Raw genomic sequence first — 22,114 nt, 5'->3', positions numbered from 1 at the left:
AATCTGGGACAGTGGGTCGCACACTGTCCTTTCACACTCTGGGACAGTGGTTCACACACTGTCCTTTCACACTTTGGGACAGTGGGTCGCACACTGTCCTTTCACGCTCAGGGACAGTGGGTCAAACACTGTCCTTTCACACTCTGGGATAGTGGGTCGGACCCACACTGTCCTTTCACACTCTGGGACAGTGGTTCACACACTGTCCTTTCACACTCTGGGACAGTGGGTCGCACACTGTCCTTTCACAATCTGGGACAGTGGGTCGCACACTGTCCTTTCACAATCTGGGACAGTGGTTCACACACTGTACTTTCACACTCTGGGACAGTGGTTCACACACTGTCCTTTCACACTCTGGGACAGTGGCTCTTCCATTGTTTGGGTGCATGTGTGAGCTGCAGTTGGGCCAGCCAACTCAGTAAAAGTTCGGAGGCGGTCACAGGAACTGTCGGGTGCAGACATGGGCAGTGTGATAGATCCGCCTTGGTGCTGTGGGACTTGATCCCAGTTACAACAAAACAGTAAGGCCCTTCAGCCCTCACACCTCACACCCCATGCACCCAGCCCCCACACACTCCCCATTCCCCATCTATGCCCCCCCCCCATTCCCGCACCCCTTATGGTCCCTCTTGCCTCATGCCAAGGTATTCCTCCAAGAAGAATAATGGAATACTATCATTTATTACAAAAGTAATTGAATATAAAAGTAAGGATGTTATGCTTCAGTTATACAGGGCATTGGTGAGACTGCACCTTGAATACTGTGTGCAGTTTTGGTCTCCTTATTTAAGGAAGGATGTAAATGCATTGGAGGCAGTTCAGAGGATGTTTACTAGATTGATACCTGGAATGAGTGGGTTGTCTTATGAGGAAAGGTTGCACAGACTGGGCTTGTCTCCACTGGAGTTCAGAAGAGCGAGACGTGATTTGATTGAAGTGTACAAGATCCTGAGTTGCCTTGACAATGTGGATGTTGAAAGGATGTTTCCTTCTGTGGGTGAGTCCATAACTAAGTGGTATTGTTTTAAAATTAGGGGTTGCCATTATGGGACAGAGATGAGGAGAAAATGTTTCTCTAAGGGTTGTGCGATTTTGGAACTCTCTGCCTCTTAAGGCAGTGGAACCAGGGTCACTGAATATTTTTAAGGCAGAGGTAGTTAGATTCTTGGTAGGCAAGGGAATCACAGGCTATTGGGGGTAGATGGGAATGTGGAACTCAAATCATGATCTTATTGAATGGTGGCGCAGGCACAAGGGGCCGAATGGCCTACTTCTGCTCCTATTTTGTATGTTCGTATGTAGCAACCCCTATGGCCCCTCGTGACCCCCCCTCTGCCAATCTGTGGCCCCGCCATGCCAATTCACTCACTATGCACTGTATTGAACCAATAGGTTAATGGATTTCTGGGCAGTCAGCCAAACCTCATTATGAATTCATGGCTGAAAGCCCAGAACTCCTTTAGAGTACTAAACACCTGAACCCCAGGGAAAACAATGTTTGATTGATAGCTCTGACTCTCTGATCTCCTCTGTCAATTGCACAATTTTTATTTAAACAAGATAAAGAGGTTTCAAGTGCTTGTAGTTTCAGATATTGATACTTTAAAGGGCCTAATTGACACTTTTATTGGGCTGTTGTAAGAAGAAACATTTTTAAGAAAATGTAAAGTTAGCAATGAATGACTTTTTTAAAAGCTTGTTTTACACATCCCACTATCAATATAGGTTTCATTGCTTCTCTACAGTGTATAGGACAAATGGACATGGAAGTTCCATAGCTTGGCATGGGGGCATGATGGACCATAGGGGGTCCTTTTGAACCTACCTTTCAAAGGGGTTCCTTTTGTAGGCACCTCTGAGGGTTGGTGAGTCACGACGATTTGAAAGCCTGCCCTGACTCCATGAGAATTATGCAGGAGAAGGACAGGCCCCTCCCCTCAATAGAGCCAGTCAGGTCGGGAGTGCAGGGTATGCGCTCAGAACCAAACCAGCCCCCACCCTTAAAAAGCACTCCTGAAATGTAAAAAACCCAGGAATTGGGTTGAGAATCCCAGAATCAGGATGCAGCCACCATTTTTAAAGGGCTCCTAAGTCATCCCTGACTTAGTGAAAATCCAGCCCGTCCTGTCAGTTTCTATCATTTTATCCCACGCTGTGTGTTTGGGATTGAAGTGCCCTGTCACTGACAGCCCAGGTCAGGCAATCAGCTTAGTCAGGGTTCCAGATCAGCAGATTGTTGGGTTCACTCTGCACATTACTAAAAACCTAAACCTCGGGAATCTAGGAGGAGAACAAAACAAGTCAGGCCTGGTATCAGTGTTGTGTCCACCTTTACAAAACCCTCTCCATCCAGGCAGCTGCCAGTACTCGGGCACTGCTGATTGCTGTAGGAGCATCCAGTCCAGAAAGATCAGGTAGCGTCATCCAGGTGGTCAATCCTCCGACATAAACCTATAGAGTGAGCGTCAACCACACACACTGGGTGAAGGCTGCACACTGGATGGTATTTGTGACACTGGATGAGGACTGGCACTGGTTAGGCATTGGGCATCAGATGGGAGTGACACACTGGGTTCAGCCTGAGCAAGGTATCACAGCTAGCCCTGTGCCCACACAATAACCACACATGTTCCCAGCAGCCATGCGCCAGTGATCGGGAGCAGTAACCCCTGCCCAGGGACACTGTGGGCAATTCCTGCAGCCCATACACCAAACTCAGCACAGCCCGGGGAATGAAGCTCACAGCCTTCAGCTGCCTATGATTCAGGCCGTTAGGCAGTCTGCCATCAGGACACTCCAAACTTAACCCCCTAACCCCGGATGATCATTCCCAAATCCCTCACCATTCCTGCCACTCTCATTGTTTCAGTCACATCGAGATCTCATAATCAGTCATGCAGAGAATCCTTGAACCATGATAAACTCCAGCATAGCATAGGCCATTCAGCCCATCATATCTAACCCAGCTCAATCCAGAGCTAATCCAACTGCCTTGCTCTCACCCTAACCCTATCCCTTCCTCTATTGCAAATAATCATTTGCCTTCCCAGTGGTCTCTGCTTCAACCATTCCCTGTGGAATTCCGCAGAACCACACAAAAGTGACGGTGCAGAAAGAGGCCATTCAGCCCGTCGTGTTTGTGCCAGACAAAAAGAGCAAAAAGAGACTAGCTGCTCATTTTAATCCCGCTTTCCAGCACCTGGTCCACATTCCAAAAACACTTGGCAAAATATCTCCTAATCTCTCACTCTCTGAGTGATCATTTCCAGTTGAACTCAGTGACTCCCCACCAGAGGAAGTAGCCTTGCCCTATTGACTCTATAAAAACCCTTCATCATTTAAAAACCATTACCAACTCTCCTCTGAGATTTCTCGGCTCCAGTGAAAATATACCCGAGTATCTCAGCTCTCTTCCTGCTCCTCAGCCTGAGGGACCAGACAGGACTGCGTGCTGAGATTCAGTGTTGCTATGGTACCACATTGTCACCTCCTCTACTTTAACTAAAGATTTCTCTCAATTAAAACCAGGTAGTAAGTGCCTCCTTCTCCAAGGGGCACCACTAATAAGTGAACTGAAACAGAAAATGGAAAGGGAACCTAGCATTTCAAATTAAAATCTGACTTTGATTATCAATGATGCATCTCCAGCAACCCTCCAACCCCCCCAGTGCCCACCAGCCATGGGAGGCCTTAGATGTACCAGCAGAAAGTATGAGGAAGAGCAGGACGGGCATGTACCTGTGGAAGACAGGAGCCTCTCAGAAAGGAGGCTCTCAGACAGGAGCCTCTCAGACAGGAGCCTCTCAGGCAGGAGCCTCTCAGACAGGAGCTTCTCAGACAGGAGGCACTCAGACAGGAGGCACTCAGACAGGAGCCTCTCAGACAGGAGCCTCTCAGACAGGAGCCTCTCAGACAGGAGGCTCTCAGACAGGAGGCTCTCAGACAGGAGGCTCTCAGACAGGAGGCACTCAGACAGGAGGCACTCAGACAGGAGGCACTCAGACAGGAGGCTCTCAGACAGGAGGCTCTCAGACAGGAGGCTCTCAGACAGGAGGCTCTCAGACAGGAGGCACTCAGACAGGAGGCACTCAGACAGGAGGCACTCAGACAGGAGGCACTCAGACAGGAGCCTCTCAGACAGGAGGCACTCAGACAGGAGTCTCTCAGACAGGAGCCTCTCAGACCGGAGCCTCTCAGACAGGAGCCTCTCAGACAGGAGGCACTCAGACAGGAGGCACTCAGACAGGAGCCTCTCAGACAGGAGCCTCTCAGACAGGAGCCTCTCAGACAGGAGGCACTCAGACAGGAGGCACTCAGACAGGAGCCTCTCAGACAGGAGCCTCTCAGACAGGAGCCTCTCAGACAGGAGGCACTCAGACAGGAGGCACTCAGACAGGAGGCACTCAGACAGGAGGCTCTCAGACAGGAGGCACTCAGACAGGAGGCACTCAGACAGGAGGCACTCAGACAGGAGGCACTCAGACAGGAGGCTCTCAGACAGGAGCCTCTCAGACAGGAGGCACTCAGACAGGAGGCACTCAGACAGGAGGCACTCAGACAGGAGGCACTCAGACAGGAGGCACTCAGACAGGAGCCTCTCAGACAGGAGCCTCTCAGACAGGAGGCACTCAGACAGGAGCCTCTCAGACAGGAGCCTCTCAGACAGGAGCCTCTCAGACAGGAGCCTCTCAGACAGGAGGCTCTCAGACAGGAGGCACTCAGACAGGAGGCACTCAGACAGGAGGCTCTCAGACAGGAGGCTCTCAGACAGGAGGCTCTCAGACAGGAGGCACTCAGACAGGAGGCACTCAGACAGGAGGCACTCAGACAGGAGGCACTCAGACAGGAGGCACTCAGACAGGAGCCTCTCAGACAGGAGGCACTCAGACAGGAGTCTCTCAGACAGGAGCCTCTCAGACAGGAGCCTCTCAGACAGGAGCCTCTCAGACAGGAGCCTCTCAGACAGGAGGCACTCAGACAGGAGCCTCTCAGACAGGAGCCTCTCAGACAGGAGCCTCTCAGACAGGAGGCACTCAGACAGGAGGCACTCAGACAGGAGGCACTCAGACAGGAGGCTCTCAGACAGGAGCCTCTCAGACAGGAGGCACTCAGACAGGAGGCACTCAGACAGGAGGCACTCAGACAGGAGGCTCTCAGACAGGAGGCTCTCAGACAGGAGGCTCTCAGACAGGAGGCACTCAGACAGGAGGCTCTCAGACAGGAGGCACTCAGACAGGAGGCACTCAGACAGGAGGCACTCAGACAGGAGGCACTCAGACAGGAGGCACTCAGACAGGAGCCTCTCAGACAGGAGCTTCTCAGACAGAATGTGAGGCATGGGGTTCAAGTACAGCCAGAAATTGAAGAGCAGCTCCCTCAGATTGTAAAAGAGGGGCTGCAGCCGCTCACCCTCTAAAATGTGAAACATGGGCTCCTCCAGTCTGCAGAAATTACAGATGATTTATGAAACAACATAACCATCGATTGCTCAGGTCTGCTGTGTGCAACATCCTCCACACCAAATCCCTGATGGACAAAGGGAGAACTCCCACATAAAGAGCCCTCCATCGGGGGCCCAGCCTCTCCCAGACAGTAGGAGGGAAAGCCATGGTGAGTTTGGGTGTCTGACCGGGACAATGAAGTGGAGGGTGTGCAGCAGCGTATACAGGAAGCCCAGCTGTGTAAAGTTGAAGGGGATTTCACGAGACAGTTCAGGCTCTGGGGTGATGCTCCCGAGGGTGGCACCAGTGAGATATTCCACCCAAACACCTGAGCCACCTCGAGTGCAGTCAGGCCGAGCACCACTTTCAGCACCTCGATGGCTTTGGCCGCAAGCGGGATGCTACCCAGGAACGCATGTCATGCCAGCTGTCTGGGCAAGATCCTGCCCACTCTACCATCCAGTCCGTCCCTGATTCTGGGCATCTTAGCAGCCAGAACCCACTCCTCCACCAGCCAGCCACACACGCTGGTACTAATGCAGATGTGGATTCCAGGAAGAGAAGGCCCAGCCCAGTGAGAAAGAGAGAGTGCTCCTCACACTGAAGGATTCACATTGCTGAAGGGGACAATTGTAAAGCTCAGTGCAGTGGGTGTGAGGCCTGAGACTCAGCGTTAGTGAGCCTGCTGTACGCTGGAGCCTGTCCTGTGCACAGATCAGGGAGCAAATCAGTTTGAACATTTCAGTCCCTCCCTCTGTCATGAGTATGGAAATCACAGGGGGTCAAAGAGAGAGAGAGGGATCAGCGAATGAAATGGAAGAGAATTAAAAAGACAAAAAAAGGGAAACACCAAGTAGTGTGCAGATTGCCCGAACCCATTGGACACAATCTATAAATTATCTTTTACAAATATTTGCTCTATTTTTTCAAAAATTGGATCAATGTCATTGTCTGTCCAGTCAGTGTCTTTCATTGCAATGGTGGCTGTTTTGCTTTAATTATTCATGGGATGTGGGCATCACCGGCTAGGCCAGTATTTATTTTCCATCCCTAATTTCCCTTGAGAAGGTGGGGGTGAGCTGCCTCCATGAACCGCTGCAGTCCATGTGGTGTGGTTCACCCACAGTGCTGTTAGGGAGGGAGTTCCAGGATTTTGATCCAGCGACAGTGAAGGAACAGTGATATATTTCCAAGTCAGGATGGTGTGTGGCCTGGAGGGGAACTTGCAGGTGGTGGTGTTCCTGTGTGTGCTGCCCTTGTCCTTCTAGATGGTAGTGGTCATGGGTTTGGAAGGTGCTGCCTAAGGAACCTTGGTAAGCTCCGGCAGTGCATCTTGTAGATGGTACACGCTGTACATCGGTGCTGGAGGGAGTGAATGTTTGTGGATGGGGTGCCAGTCAAATGGGCTGCTTTGTCCTAGATGGTGTCGAGCTTCTTGAGTGTTGTTGGAGCTGGATTCTTCCAGGCTTTGGGGAGCTAGGAGGTGAGTTACTCGCCACAGAATTCCTAGCCTCTGACCTGCTCTTGTAGCCACAGTATTTATGTGGCTAGTCCAGTTCAGTTTCTGGTCAATGGTAACCCCCAGGATGCTGATAGTGGGGGATTCAGCGATGGTAATGCCATTGAATGTCAAGGGGCAATGGTTAGATTCTCTCTTGTTGGAGATGGTCATTGCCTGGCACTGTGTGGCGTGAATGTTACTTGCCACTTGTCAGCCCAAGCCTGGATATTGTCCAGTTGTTGCTGAATTTGGACAAGGCCCGCTTCAGTATCTAAGGAGCTGTGAATGGTGCTGAACATTGTGCAACCATCAGCGAACATCCCCACTTCTGACCTTATGATGGAAGGAAGGTCATTGATGAAGCAGCTGAAGATGGTTGGGCCAAGGACCCTATCCTGAGGAACTCCTGCAGTGATGTCCTGGAGCTGAGATGACTGACCTCCAACAACCACAACCATCTTCCTTTGTGCTGGGTATGACTCCAACCAGCAGAATTTTCCTCCTGATTCCCATTGACTCCAGTTTTCTAGCGCTCCTTGATGCCACACTCGGTCTAATGCTGCCTCAGTGTCAAGGGCAGTGACTCTCACTTCACCTCAGGAGTTCAGCTCTTTTGTCCATGTTTGAATCAAGGCTGTAATGAGGTCAGGGCTGAGTGACCCTGGCAGAACCCAAACTGAGCATCTGTGAGCAGGTTATCGCTACGCAAGTGCTGCTTGATAGTACTGTTGATGGCCACTTCCATTACTTTACTGATGATCACAGTATCTTTACAGTGCAGAAGGAGGTCATTCAGCCCATCGAACCTGCACTGGCTCTCTGAAAGAGCATTCCACCGGGTCCCACTCCCCTGCCTTATCCCTGTAACCTTGCACATTCTTTCTTTTCAGGTAGCAATCCAATTTTGAATACCTCGATCAAACCTGCCTCCTTTACCCTTTCAGAAGTTTGCTCCAGATTCAAATCATGTCCTGGGTGAAAATAATTTTTCCTCACGTCACATTTACTCCTTTCTCCAATTATTTTGAATTCGTGCCCTCTCGTTCTTGATGCTCCCTAGATTGGGATCAGTTTCTCACTATTTACCCTGTCCATACCTCTCAGGATCTTGAATACCTCTATAAAGTCTCCTCTCAGCCTTCTTTTCTCCAAGGAAAACAATCCCAATCTCTCCAATCTATCGTCATCACTACAGTGCATTATCCCTAGAATCACCCTTGTGAATCTCCTCTGTACTCTCTCCAATGCCTTTACATCCTTCCTCAAGTATGGCACCCAGAACTGGACGCAGTTCTCCAGATGAGGCCGAACTAGTGATGGAGAGTAGACTGATGGGGTGGTAATTAGCCGGGTTGGATTTGTCCTGCTTTTTATGTACAGGACATACCTGGGCAATTTTCCACATAGCTGGGTAGATGCCAGGTTTGTAGCTGTACTGGAGCAGCTTGGCTAGGGGCACAGCAAGTTCTGGAGCACAAGTCTTCAATACTATTGCCAGAATGTTGTCAGGGTCCATAGCCTTTGCAGTATCCAGTGCCTTCAGCCGTTTCTTGATATCATTTGGAGTGAATCGAAGTGGCTGAAGACTGGCATTGGCAATGCTGGGGAGCCCTGGAGGAGGTCGAGATGGATCATCCACTTGGTACTTCTGGCTGAAGATTATTGCAAATGCTTCAGCCTTATCTTTTGCACTGATGTGCTGGGCTCCTCCATCATTGAGGATGGGGATATTTGTGGAGCCTCCTCCTCCAGTGAGTTGTTTAATTATCCACCACCATTCATAACTGGATGTGGCAGGACTGCAGAGCTTAGATTTGATCCATTGGCTGTGGGATTGCTTAGCTCATTCGCTCATGACTTACACTGCTTGGCACACAAGCTGCCTTATGTTGCAGCTTCACCAGGTTGGCACCTCATTGTTAGCTATGACTGATGCTGCTCATGGCACACCCTCACTCTTCAGCCAGCCAGGGTTGATCCCATAGCTTGATTGTACTGGTAGAGTGGGGCATATGCTGGGCCATGAGGTTACAGATTATGTACAATTTTGCTGCTGCTGATGGCCCACAGGACCTCATGGTTATCCAGTCTTGAGTTGCTAGATCTGTTCAAAATGTATCCTATCTAGCATGTAGTGGTAGTGCCACACAACTCAATGAATGGTATACTCAATGTGAAGGCGAGACTTCGTCTCCACAATGACTGTGCTGTGGTCACACCTACCAATACTGTCATGGACAGATGCATCTGCAGCAGGCAGGTTGGTGAGGATGAGGTCAAGTCTGCTTTTCCCTCTTGTTGGTTCCCTCGCCACCTACTGCAAACCCAGTCTAGCAGCTATGTCCAATAGGACTCGGCCAGCTCGGTCAGTAGTGGTGCTACCGAGCAACTCTTGGTGATGGACATTGAAGGCCCCCACCCAGAGAACATTCTGCACCCTCACCACGCTCAGTGCTTCCTCCAAGTGGTGTTCAACATGGAGGAGCACTGATTCATCAGCTGAGGAAGGACAGCGCGTGATAATCAGCAGGATTGCCATGTCCTTACCCATGTTTGACCTGATGTCATGAGACTTCATGAGTTCTGGAGTCGATGGGCAACTCCCTCCAGACTGTATATCACTGTGCCGACACCTCAGCTGGGTTTGTCCTGCCGGTGGGACAGGACATACCCAGGGATGGTGATGGTGGTGTCTGGGACATTATATGTAAGGTATGATTCTATGAGGATGACTATGTCAGGCTGTTGCTTGATTAGTCTGAGGGACAGCTCTCCCATTTTTAGCACTAGCCCCCAGATGTTAGTAAGGAGGACTTTGCAGGGTCGACAGGGCTGAGGTTGCTGTTGTTTCCGGTGCCTGGGTTAATGCCGGGTGGTCCGTCTGGTTTCATTCCTTTTTTGTGACTTTGTAGCAGTTTGACACAGCTGAATGGCTTGTTAGGCTATTTCAGAGTGCATTTATTGTCAACCACATTGCTGTGGGTCTGGAGTCACATGTAGGCCACACCAGGTAAGGACAACAGGTTTCCTTCTCTAAATAACATCAGTGAACCAGATGGGTTTTATGACAATTGTTTCATCGTCATCATTAGACTTTTAATTCCAGATTTTTTTTCATTATTACATTTAAAGTCAACCACCTGCTGTAGTGGGATTTGAACCCTGGTCCCCAGGGCATTACCCTGGGTCTCTGGATTACTATTTTGGTGACAATGTCACTACACCCTGCCTCCCCCAAAAATTCTGTCCCACTCACTCTGTCTTCCTCACTCTTTCCCACAGTCTATCCTCCTCACTGTCCCTCAATCTGCCTCCCTCATGCTATCCTCCTCACTTGGTTCCCTCCCTCTCTGCTGTTCCCTTTCCCTAACATCTTGATTTCTTTTTCTGAGCAGCAAAAATGGAGCAGAAGAAATCAGGAAAAGGTGAGAGAGGTTCATGTGTATCTGTTGTTGCCTCCAGTTGACAGTCTGATACGGCTGAATTCAACCCCTTCTCCTTTAAGACTCACACAGTGACCCCTTCAGTTACCCCCCTCGCTCTATATTCATGTCTCTGTGCGTGTGGTATTTTTGGAAGGGTTTTCCCATCTTTCCCCTGAATGTGACCTATCCTATCAGTTGTTTGGCCCTGGTTACCCTCTCTGGGGGTTTATGACCTCAATGCTCAAAGATCAATAGATCACTGACAATTAGTTTGCAGGTGCCCCAGCCTGTTTTTCCTTCACTCCGAGGGCACAGGGCCCATGCCTGCTTTTTGGGGTGCCACTGGAAGTGGGTGCTCCTTGAGTGATGTGTAATTGCCTAGGGTGAGCAGACACTCAGTGCCTTCCCAGGCAGAGGCAGAGGCAATGGCAGTTTTGCCAAATGCCACGAATTATCCTGAGCAGGAACGGTGCTCATATCAAAGCCAAACATATAGCAAGCTCGCACTGAGTGGAAATGGCAAATACTGTCTCCTTTAAATGAAAACATTAAATTTAAATGAATAATTGGCACAAGTGATGTGGGCACCATAGGAATGGAAGATATCAGGGGGTTTCAAGCACTGGTCACTCTATTTCTCAGTCCCTGGTCACCCCTCATCCCTACTCACTATCTCTGGTTCTGCTTCATTCCCTGGTCATTCTCTGACCCTGGTCACTGCCTATCTCAGGTCACTCTCTGTCCCTTGACATTCCCTGACCTCAGTCGCTCTCTGCTCTCAGTCACTCTATGCCCCCATTCTCTCTCTGCCCTCCATCACACACTGTCCCTGGTCACTCTGTACCTTGTAACTCTCCATCTATGGTCATTCTTAGAAAGCTTAGAAAAGTTTAAGCCAATCAGGCAGAGTCAACATGGTTTTGTGAAAGGGAAATTATGTTTAATCAATTTATTGGAGTTCTTTGAAGGAGTCACATGCACTGTGGATACAGGGGAACCGGTGGATGTACTGTACTTAGATTTCCAGAAGGCATTTAATAAGGTGCCACATCAAAGATTCTTGCAGAAAATAAAAACTCATGGGATAGACGGTAACATATTGGCATTATAGAAGATTGGCTGGCTAACAGCAAACAGAGGCTAGCCATAAATTGTTGGTGGGATGTAACTAGTGGTCTGCCACAGGGATCAGTGCTGGGGCCTCAACCTTTTACAATTTATATAAATGAAGTGACTGAAGCGATGGTTACCAAATTTGCTGATGACACAAAGATAGGTAGGAAAGTAAATTGTGAAGAGGTCATAAGGAGGCTACAAAGTATCATAGATAGGTTAAGTGAGTGGGCAAAGATCTCGCAAATGGAGTAAAATGTGGGAAAATGTGAAATTGTCAATTTTGACAGGAAGAATAAAAAAGGAGCACATTATCTAAATGATGAGAGATTGCAGAGCTCTGAGATTCAGAGGGATCTGGGTGTCCTAGTATGTGAATCACAAAAGGTTAGTATGGAGGTACAGCAAGTGATTAGGAAAGCTAATAGAATGGTATCATTTATTGTGAGGGGAATTGTGTACAAAAGTAGAGAGATTATGCCTCAGTCACTCAGGGCACTGGTGAGACCACATCTGGAGTATTTTGTATAGTATTGGTCTCCTTATTTGAAGAAAGACGCAAGTGAATTAGAAGCAGTTCAGAGGTGGTTTAGCAGACTAACAGCAGGAATGGGCGGGTTGGAAGGTTGGACAGGTATCCACTGGAGTTTAGAAGAGTAAGAGGCAACTTGATCGAAACCTTAAAGATCCTGAGGGGTCTTGACAGGGGGGATGTGGAGAGGACTTTTCCTCTTGTGGGAGAATCTAGAACTAGGGGTCATGGTGTGAGAAAAGGGGTCACTTATTTAAGACGGAGATGAGGAGAAATTTTTTCTCTCAGGGTCGTAAGTCTTTGGAACTCTCTTCCTCAAAAGGCAGTGGACGCAGAGTCTTTGAATATTTTTAAGGCAGAGCTAGATAGATTCTTGATTAACATGATCAGATCAACCATGGTCTTATTGAATGGCAGAGCAGGCTTGAAGGGCCAAGTTGCCTACTGCTGCTCCAAGTTCATATGTGTGTATCCTGTGAGCTTGTTCAATAAGCACCAGACAACTCTCTGCCCCCAGTCACTCTCGGTCCTTGCTCACTCAGTCTCATTACATTTGCCTGTGTCATTGTTTCAGTTCAGTTTCATTACAAATTTCTTTGCCTTTTTTCTGAAGTTATTGACTCTGTCCAGCTTTTAAACAAACTCTAACCCAGCAAGAATCAGTGTGTGTGGAACTGTACCCCAGTGAGAGTCAGTGTGTGTGGAACCTGTACCCCAGTGAGAGTCAGTGTGTATGGAACTGTACCCCAGTGAGAGTCAGTGTCTGTGGAACTGTACCCCAGTGAGAGTCAGTGTGTATGGAACCGTACCCCAGTGAGAGTCAGCATGTGTGGAACTGTACCCCAGTGAGAGTAAGTGTGTATGGAACTGTACCCCAGTGAGAGTCAGTGTCTGTGGAACCGTACTCCAGTGAGAGTCAGTGTCTGTGGAACCGTACTCCAGTGAGAGTCAGTGTGTGTGGAACTGTACCCCAGTGAGAGTCAGTGTGTGTGGAACTGTACCCCAGCAAGAATCAGTGTGTGTGGAACTGTACCCCAGCAAGAGTCAGTGTGTGTGGAACTGTACCCCAGTGAGAGTCAGTGTGTGTGGAACTGTACCCCAGTGAGAGTCAGTGTGTGTGGAACTGTACCCCAGTGAGAGTGTTTGTGGAACTGTACCCCAGTGAGAGTCAGTGTGTGTGGAACTGTACCCCAGTGAGAGTCAGTGTGTGTGGAACTGTACCCCAGTGAGAGTCAGTGTGTGTGGAACTGTACCCCAGTGAGAGTCAGTGTGTGTGGAACTGTACCCCAGTGAGAGTCAGTGTGTGTGGAACTGTACCCCAGTGAGAGTCTGTGTGTGTGGAACTGTACCCCAGTGAGAGTCTGTGTGTGTGGAACTGTACCCCAGTGAGAGTCAGTGTGTGTGGAACTGTACCCCAGTGAGAGTCAGTGTGTGTGGAACTGTATCCCAGTGAGAGTCAGTATGTGTGGAACTGTACCCCCGTGAGAGTCAGTGTGTGTGGGACTGTACCCCAGTGAGTGTCAGTGTGTGTGGGACTGTACCCCAGTGAGTGTCAGTGTGTGTGGGACTGTACCCCAGTGAGAGTCAGTGTGTGTGTGGAACTGTATCCCAGTGAGAGTCAGTGTGTGTGGAACTGTATCCCAATGAGAGTCAGTGTGTGTGGAACTGTATCCCAATGAGAGTCAGTGTGTGTGGGACTGTACCCCAGTGAGAGACAGTGTGTGTGGAACTGTATCCCAGTGAGTGTCAGGGTGTGTGGGACTGTACCCCAGTGAGAGACAGTGTGTGTGGAACTGTATCCCAGTGAGTGTCATGGTGTGTGGGACTGTACCCCAGTGAGAGTAAGTGTGTATGGAACTGTACCCCAGTGAGAGTCAGTGTGTGTGGAACTGTACCCCAATGAGAGACAGTGTGTGTGGAACTGTACCCCAGTGAGAGACAGTGTGTGTGGAACTGTACCCCAGTGAGAGACAGTGTGTGTGGGACTGTACCCCAGTGAGAGACAGTGTGTGTGGGACTGTACCCCAGTGAGAGACAGTGTGTGTGGAAATGTACCCCAGTGAGAGTGTGTGTGGAAATGTACCCCAGTGAGAGTGTGTGTGGAACTGTACCCCAGTGAGAGACAGTGTGTGTGGAACTGTATCCCAGTGAGACTCAGTGTGTGTGGGACTGTACCCCAGTGAGAGTCTGCGTGTGTGGAATTTCACCCTAAGCCACAGCAGCTTTAGCTGTCGGGGAAAATAAACTGAAAACGAGTGGTTTTATTCTTTTGATCCAAAGTATATTTTCAATCTTGTATCTCAGGTGAATCAGCTGCTAAAGGAGGTGGCAGTGGCAGTGGGTGCAGCAGTCCTGGTACCCCTGGGACCCCCGGAAGCCGTTCTCGCACACCTTCCCAGCAGCCTGCAGGAGCAACCAAAGAAGTGAAGAAAGTGGCCGTTGTGCGCACTCCGCCTAAGTCCCCGGCTGCTTCCAAGACACGGACTCCTCCTGTTGCTGTGCCCATGCCTGATCTGAAGAACGTCAGATCAAAGATCGGATCAACAGAGAACATTAAACACTCCCCTGGCGGAGGGAAGGTAACTACCCAAACTCTTTTTCTATAATCTATATGGCCAAATTGCCTAGAGCTGCTCCACAGGGCGGAGAGAGACAGACAGAAACATTACACCAAATCCAATCAGCAGTTTAGAAGCCAACAAAAACCTGAGTTACATTTGGAGAGTGATGGAATTGAAAAGCAGTGAAGTTATATTCAACTTATAAAGAACTGGGCTTTTTTGCCGTCGAGGAACTGGGCACATTTCTGCTTTGCATAATACAGAGGGGGTATCGAGGCACTCGAGAGGTCAAAAAGAATGATAACAGAACTGAGAGCTAAACCCATCAGGAAAGTTTCAACAAGATGGCAAGACTTCACTTTGAGCAAGGGAAGACTAAAGTCTTTAAGATCATTAATGGGTTTAATAGGGTAGACATGAAGAAGATGTTTCCATTGTGGGAAAGACCAGAACTGTAAAATAGTCACTGTTAAATCCAGTAAGGAATTTAGGAGAAACATCTTTACTCGGGAATAGTGAGAATGTGGAACTCAGTACCACAGGGAGTGGTTGCAGTGAATAGTAAAGATACATTTAAGAACAAGCTGGATAGATATATCTGGAAGGAAAAACGAGAAGGATATATTGATGGGATTAGATAAAGAAGCGTGGGAGGAAGCTTATTGGGCTGAATATCCTCTTTCTGTGCTGTCAATACTATGTACATACAATGGAGGGAGAGTATCAGGATGAAGGTTAGAGAGAGAGAAACAGGGCGAGATAGATGGAAAGAAATAGAATGAGGGGTTAGAGTTAGAAGTAGACAGAGAAAAAGAACAAAGGGTTGGAGATGAAGAGAAAAACAGGAAGAACATAAGAACTAGAATCAGGAGTAGATCGTATAGGTAAGCAGTTAGAGATAGAGGGAGGGAGTAAGAGATGGAATGAAGGAGGGAGTGAGGGATAGAGGGAGGGATTGAGGGATGGAATGAAGGAGGGAGCAAGGGATGGAAGGAAAGAGCGAGGGATGGAAGGAGGGAGGGAGTGAGAGATGGAAGCAGTGAGGGATGGAAGGATGAAGTTAAAGATGGAAGGATGGAGTTGGAGATGGAAGGAAGGAGTGAGGGATGGAAGGAAGGAGTGAGGGATGGAAGGAAGGAGTGAGGGATGGAAGGAAGGAGTGAGGGATGGAAGGAAGGAGTGAGGGATGGAAGGAGGGAGTGAGGGATGGAAGGAGGGAGTGAGGGATGGAAGGAGGGAGTGAGGGATGGAAGGAGGGAGTGAGGGATGGAAGGAGGGAGTGAGGGATGGAAGGAGGGAGTGAGGGATGGAAGGCGGGAGTGAGGGATGGAAGGAAGGAGTTGGAGATGGAAGGATGGAATGAGAGATGGAAGAAAGGTGTGAAGGATTGAATGAAGGAGGGAGTGAGAGATGAAAGGAAGGAGTGAGAGATGGAATGAAAGAGTTAGAGATGGAGGGAGGGAGTGAGGGATGGAAGGAGGGAGTTGGAGATGGAGAGATGGAGTGAGAGATGGATGGAGGGAGGGAGTGAAGGATGGAGAAAGAGGGTTGGAGTGAGATGGAGGGATGGAATAAGAGATGGTGGAAGGGAGGGAGTAAGAGATGGAGGGAGGGGTTGGTTCAAGTACTTCCTCAATCTCTAGGGTCTATTTTCATTGTTGAGTCAGTGATCAGAGGATTGATCCATCGATGAAAAGGTATACCCCTCCTACACCACATCGTCATTTAAATCCAGGAGCTGACCGGATTAAGAACTCAGGATGGGATCAGGGTGCCTGGCCAACAGTTTGGGATGGGTATAATTGCAACTTGGGGAGGCCTGAATTTTCCTGAGGGACCTGGAGGCTCTCGTGCTCCCCCTGGTCCAGAAAGAATGAAAGTAAAAAGGGTTTGCAACTCTTCTGGCCCTCAGCCCCTCATCCAGCTTTCTTCAACCAGTGAGAATGAAAGATACAGCAGCTTACCCATTCATATCAATCTGCTCAACCATACCCTCCTCTCCACCATTGCTGTCCCAGCCTCCATTAAAACCATTTCCCCTTAGTACACCCTCATCTCCACTCCCTAAAGTCCAAGGACGCAGACTTGAATGGACATGGTGGGCAACTGCTTTAGCCATTCACCCCCAGGTCTGACTGAACCACATAAAACACTATCAGCTCCCGTCTGCTAAAACTGTTCACCATTCCAGATCAGCCTTGAATGCAAAGAAAACCCCTGGCTTCATTTATCTATAGCAGACTGTCTTCTTAAACCCCTCTCCCCTGTGCCCTCCACCCTCACCTCTAACAATAAGTGTGTGGATCGAGCTCATGGACTTTTTGATCACTAAGATTGAGACCCTCCAATTCACTTCCTCTGCAGCTTCTCTCCCTTCCACTAGCCTGCCTGGCCAAACATCCTGTAAAACTACCCCCTGCCCTATCTCTGAAGTTTTCTAAAGAACTATCTTTAGCTTCTCTCCTATCTCCCCTTGGGCCCTCCAAGCTGATCTTTGTTATTTTCTTGATAGCCAGTTGATGAAGGAAGAAACCAAAGTCAGTCTTACTTAATTAGACTTTGTTTCTCCAGTCCCGTGTGGGACAATGGGCAGCAAGACTCAGTTACTGGCCCCTGGTCCATCACAATCTCTTTCACTCCAGCCTGGATGGTGTCCCACTCCAGAAGCTCCTCCTTAAATGTATTTCGCCAGGTCTCCTCTGTCCAGCCCCGTCTTCATCTTCCATCTGACGCTCTGGCGAGATGTAGGTCCGGGAGGTGAAACCCACATCCTGCCAACCTCAGTCATCTCTCTGTCACAATGTCCCGCAGGTGCCTCTGACCAGTCCTCTGTAGCACTTCCTCACTGTGATGCTGTCTTACCATGTGATGCCCAGGATCTTATGTAGGCAATGTTGGTGAAAGGCGTGACACCATTGCTGTTCTCTTCCATGTCTCACTGGCATAGATTGTAGTTGGTATTACTATGGGCATGGAGAGTCACAGCTTCATGGCCGTGTTGATGGTATTGGCTGCCCAGACGGTGTGGAGCTGCTGGACGGCCAATGCCACTTTGTAGTTTCTTGTGTGGACATCGATCTCTACAACACCCCCCTCCCCCGGAGATGTTGCTTCCTCAGTAGGGGAACCTCTCGATGTCCTGTTGACCGTTGGTGATGGGAGGGCTGTGTTGCTGTCCAGCCATCACTGTCTTGGTCTTCTCACAGCTGAAGCGTAGACCACCCTTGGTGCCGCTACTCTCAAGATCAGTGTCATGTCTTGGAGGGTGTTCAATTCTTCAGCCAGCAAGACAGTGTCATCTGTGGAATCACACCCGTCAACCAGTGGTGTTTCAACGGGATGTCAAAGTCTGCAGCCACCATCACCTTCCTCGTGATGTAATCAATAACCAAGAGGAACAGGAATGGGGAGAGTGTGGAGCATTGCCATATTCCGGTGATGATAATGAGTCCGTGATGCTCGTGCTGGTCTTGATGCAGCAGCTGGAGTCGCTGTATAAGGTTTTGAAGAAGTTAATATCCTGCTCTGGGATGTTGTACTGTCTTGCGATATGCACAGAGTGACTGGAGATGGATGCTATCAAAAGCCTTCTTGAAACCAGTGAAGTTGGTAACAAGTGGCTTCTGATTCTCTAGGCTCTGCTCTATGCTGTTCCTGTCCATAAAGATCTGTTCACATCATGATCTGCTACCCCAGAAATCTGTCTATTCTTCACCAAGAGTACTGTCTACTTCCACTTTCCAGCTGTTGAGGAGCAATGTACTGAAGCCCTTACCAGGCACTGACAGCAGTGTTATGCCCCTCCAGTTGTTGAAGTTGCTGGCATTCCCCCTTCTTTGTCCTGATGATTAATCCTCGCCTCCAGTCACCTGGAACGTCCTCCACAATCCAAATCCAGCTCCGTGAGCTCTGTTGTGATGATGTTCTTGCCATGTCTCAATAACTCTGCTGCTATCTCATCAATCCCAGGTGCCTTGCTGTTCTAAAGGCTCTTTGGACCTGTGACCTGGCAATTTCTCCCAGTTCAGCCGCTGAGGTGTGACCCTGTCATCAAACTCAAATATGGAGCTGGGGTTGGGTTGGTTCCAAAGTCATTGTCATGCAAGTTTACACACCAACAGGGAGAGACACAGAGGAGGAGAAAGATGAATTCTACCGCCAATTGCAGGACACACTTGATGAGGCACCCATCTATGATATCAGGCTACTGATCGGGGACCTCAGTGCTAAGCTCAACTGGAACCAGCGAGGACTGAACAGTATGATTGAGCCCCGTGGATCAGCAGCTCAATGGAAATAGCAAGTGTCTGCTGGCTCTCTGCAACAGCAATGGGCCCAGCATTGGAAATACATCCTTCAAACACAAGGACATCCACAGAAAGACATGGAGGTCCCCAGATGGTAACACCCAGAATGAGGTTGACTATATCTGCATCAGCAGCAGATGGTGGACATCCCTACAAGATGTCCGGACGTGTTGAGGGGCTGATGTAGGATCAGACGACCACCTTGTGTTAAGGAAGATCCACCTAAAGGTCAGCTACATGGCTCTGAATAACCTACACTGTAACAATTCAGACAGTTTCCAGGTGGCCCTTTCCAATAGATTTAAAGTACTACTGAAGTGAGGCAACATCTAGGAACAGTGGGAAATCTTCAACAGAGGGATTAAAGAGAGTGCAGAGGTCACCATCGGATGGGGGAGAGGAACAAACAAAGATCAATGACCCCAATGGGGAAATTGAATGATAAAATAAAGCTGGCAAAGAGCAAGAGGGACCAGGAAAATAACATTGAGCAAAGACATGAAGACGGTGCAACGTACAGAATACTGGATAAAGCCATGAAGAAGAGCTGCAGGAGAGAGAAACAAGGATGGATTGAGTTAGAAGGCAGAGAGGCACAAGAAGCAGCCAATCAGAATGACTCCAAGACACTACAGGAACTGACTGGTACAAGAAACAACATCACTGTACCAATAAAGGGCAAAGATGGCAGGACACTGTTGTCAGTGGTGTGGACAGGAGGAGTTAATGTAAACAGCCTTGATTTCTCCTGTCACCATTCACCGTAAACAGAAATGTGTTTTTGATTTGTATGCAGTGGTGTATTTCCCAAACCCTCAGTTTTGGTGCGATCCAATTTTCTATTAATAACCCCATAGCAAACTTGAGCCAGGATGAACTCAAAGGGTTAGTTTATTTGCACACACTCAAAATGCACGAGATGAGTCGTAACATTCTTTGCATTCAAACAGTAAAAGAGGGATAGAGAAAAGAAAGATTTACAGTGCGGAGACCACAGAGAAAATCAATATTGTATCACGTGGGTTCCAGAGTCCAGAATCAAATCCCAATGAGGTATTCCTTCATAGAGATCAGCAGGTTGAAAACCGATGCTGGATAATTCACTTTTCCGATGGTGTTCAGTTCACACGATGAGATAGGCAGAGATGATTCAGTCTTGTAGTCGATGGTACAGAAGTTTCAGCAGAAAATAGTGTAGAGGGGTGGCAGGTGTTCAACCTAGACAGAGGTCCTTTTCCACGATGTTGCTAGTTAGATGGTAAAATGGCAGACTAAGATTTTTCAGTACAGCAAGGTGGTAAACTGGTTCCGCCAGCTAGAGGTTCATGTCACATGACTCCTGTCTCTCTGCCTTTGACAAAGGATGTGTATCCCTCATCTGGGTCCCCGAGATTGTTAAATGTCTCAGGCATTAAGAGTTGAAAGGAAGGTGCAGGGCCCTTTGTCCTAAGAGACAAGTGGAATCCAATTGGCCAGCCTGTGTTCTGAAACGCAGATGGCCTTAGATATAGTTCTCTTTAAATTTGGTCTGTGCAGCCCATAGGGTGGTTAGTGTTAGTGTTTCTTCAGAGATAACGAGGTGCCAGTTTCCCTGATACTGCCAGATATCTCCTTTTGTTCAAGTGTCACAAATCCACATAGTTTCAGCCATTTTAAAATGTCTTTGTCCAGTTTCTAAAATTTTAGAAATAGGCATGGGGATGTTTATATACATTTCATAAAAATGTCCAGTGTGAGGTCTTAGTCCGGTCACGGGAACAAGGAACAGGAGGTGAAATGAGTGGAACACAGTCTTTACTTGAAATAGATTTATTCACAGTCTGAAATAGCCTGAGTGGAATAAAGCTTAACAGTTTGATTGCCATGTTGGATAAGCATCATGGCCTAGTACCTAATCAGGGCCTTTGCCAGTCATATGGCCCTCACTTTTATAATACTCCAAATTTCCTGAGGTAAGGCCTACCTTGGTTGGTTTTATATGATGCCATCGGGCTTTCCACATTTTTTCCAAGCCCTCATCTCTGCACATAAAGCCTCCAAATGTGCTGCAGGAGTGGATCTAATGGCAATATCTTCTCCAGCAGGAGGACTAACATGCAGCACAAAAAGTAATTTGGAATTTCTCCCATAAACCAATTGATAGGCACAATACCTTCCAACCATTGGAAGCAAATTCTTTACATGAGCAACCCATGCCGGTGCAGTTGGCCACTTTCAGTTAGGTTGGTGGGTTAAGATTTTATGCAGCATTTCATCGATCACCACATGATTCCTTTCACAGAGTCTGTTGCTGAAAGGACTTTCAGCTGCGATGTTCATGGTCATAATATTCATGGTTTCACACATGTCTCTAAATTCTAGCCGGAACCAGGAGCAAGCTGCATTTCATTATCAGTCAGAAACTTAGCCAGTGGCCCAAGTCTGCTCCCTGTACATTTCTCTATGACTTCATCTATTTTGTCCTTTTGTCCTTGCCATGTATTACTGTAGAAAGACTAAATCTAGTTGCCATGTCTCAAAAGTGTAAAATGAAAATATTTCTGACTTTGTCCCATTCCTGAGATCTGTGATAATTATCTTGTTAAAGTCACGTGCCAATGGAAAGTGTGGTGGCACCCTCCAATACTTTTTACATCTTATAGACTTTGCACTAATCTCCTCTGTGAGCCTTGTATCCTCTTCATCAGCCACACTAATCTCCTCTGTGAGCCTTGTATCCTCTTCATCAGCCACACTAATCTCCTCTGTGAGCCTTGTATACTCTTCATCAGCCACACTAATCTCCTCTGCGAGCCTTGTATACTCTTCATCAGCCACACCTACATCTTTTAGTAGGATTTTTTGCATCTTTGACAAGAGAGGTGAGCAAATGATGTAATTTTTAAGACAATTTGCTTTTTATCCTCATTAATTCTTTTCACTTGATGCCACTAATACTTCTCTAACTGTGATTAGAAGCATTAAGTTTTGTTTAAGGTGATTCAATAATGCCCTGATTCAGTAAACTGCAGATCCACTGACTATCCAAGAACAATTGTCTTATTGTACTCCATGTGCAGTTTCACTGTGCCTTGTTCATGGAAGGATTACCCAGCAGCAAAGGTATGCCACAAGAGACTACATAAGTACTCATAAAATATCTTACTCCAGCTATGTTACATAGAATCATCACTCTTAATATGTTGTCATCCCTGAAGCTAAAGCATGTTGGACTTTCAGACTCATCAACCC

The 22,114-nt window shown here is 48.1% G+C and overlaps 1 protein-coding gene across 1 annotated transcript in view; it reads left to right on the top strand.

Annotated features, from left to right (window-relative positions):
* Positions 1-22,114, top strand: part of LOC121269019 (microtubule-associated protein tau-like) — a 181,545-nt gene that overhangs the window by 93,834 nt on the left and 65,597 nt on the right. Inside the window, exon 8 of the mRNA XM_041173385.1 lies at positions 14,320-14,594. Coding sequence (XP_041029319.1) covers positions 14,320-14,594 — 275 coding nt within the window. The remainder of the gene's footprint in view (positions 1-14,319; positions 14,595-22,114) is intronic.

The sequence above is a fragment of the Carcharodon carcharias genome, chromosome 23 (genome assembly GCF_017639515.1).
Source record: "Carcharodon carcharias isolate sCarCar2 chromosome 23, sCarCar2.pri, whole genome shotgun sequence".
Classification (NCBI taxonomy): Eukaryota; Metazoa; Chordata; class Chondrichthyes; order Lamniformes; family Lamnidae; genus Carcharodon; species Carcharodon carcharias.
This window is presented reverse-complemented; position numbering and strand designations above follow the sequence as displayed.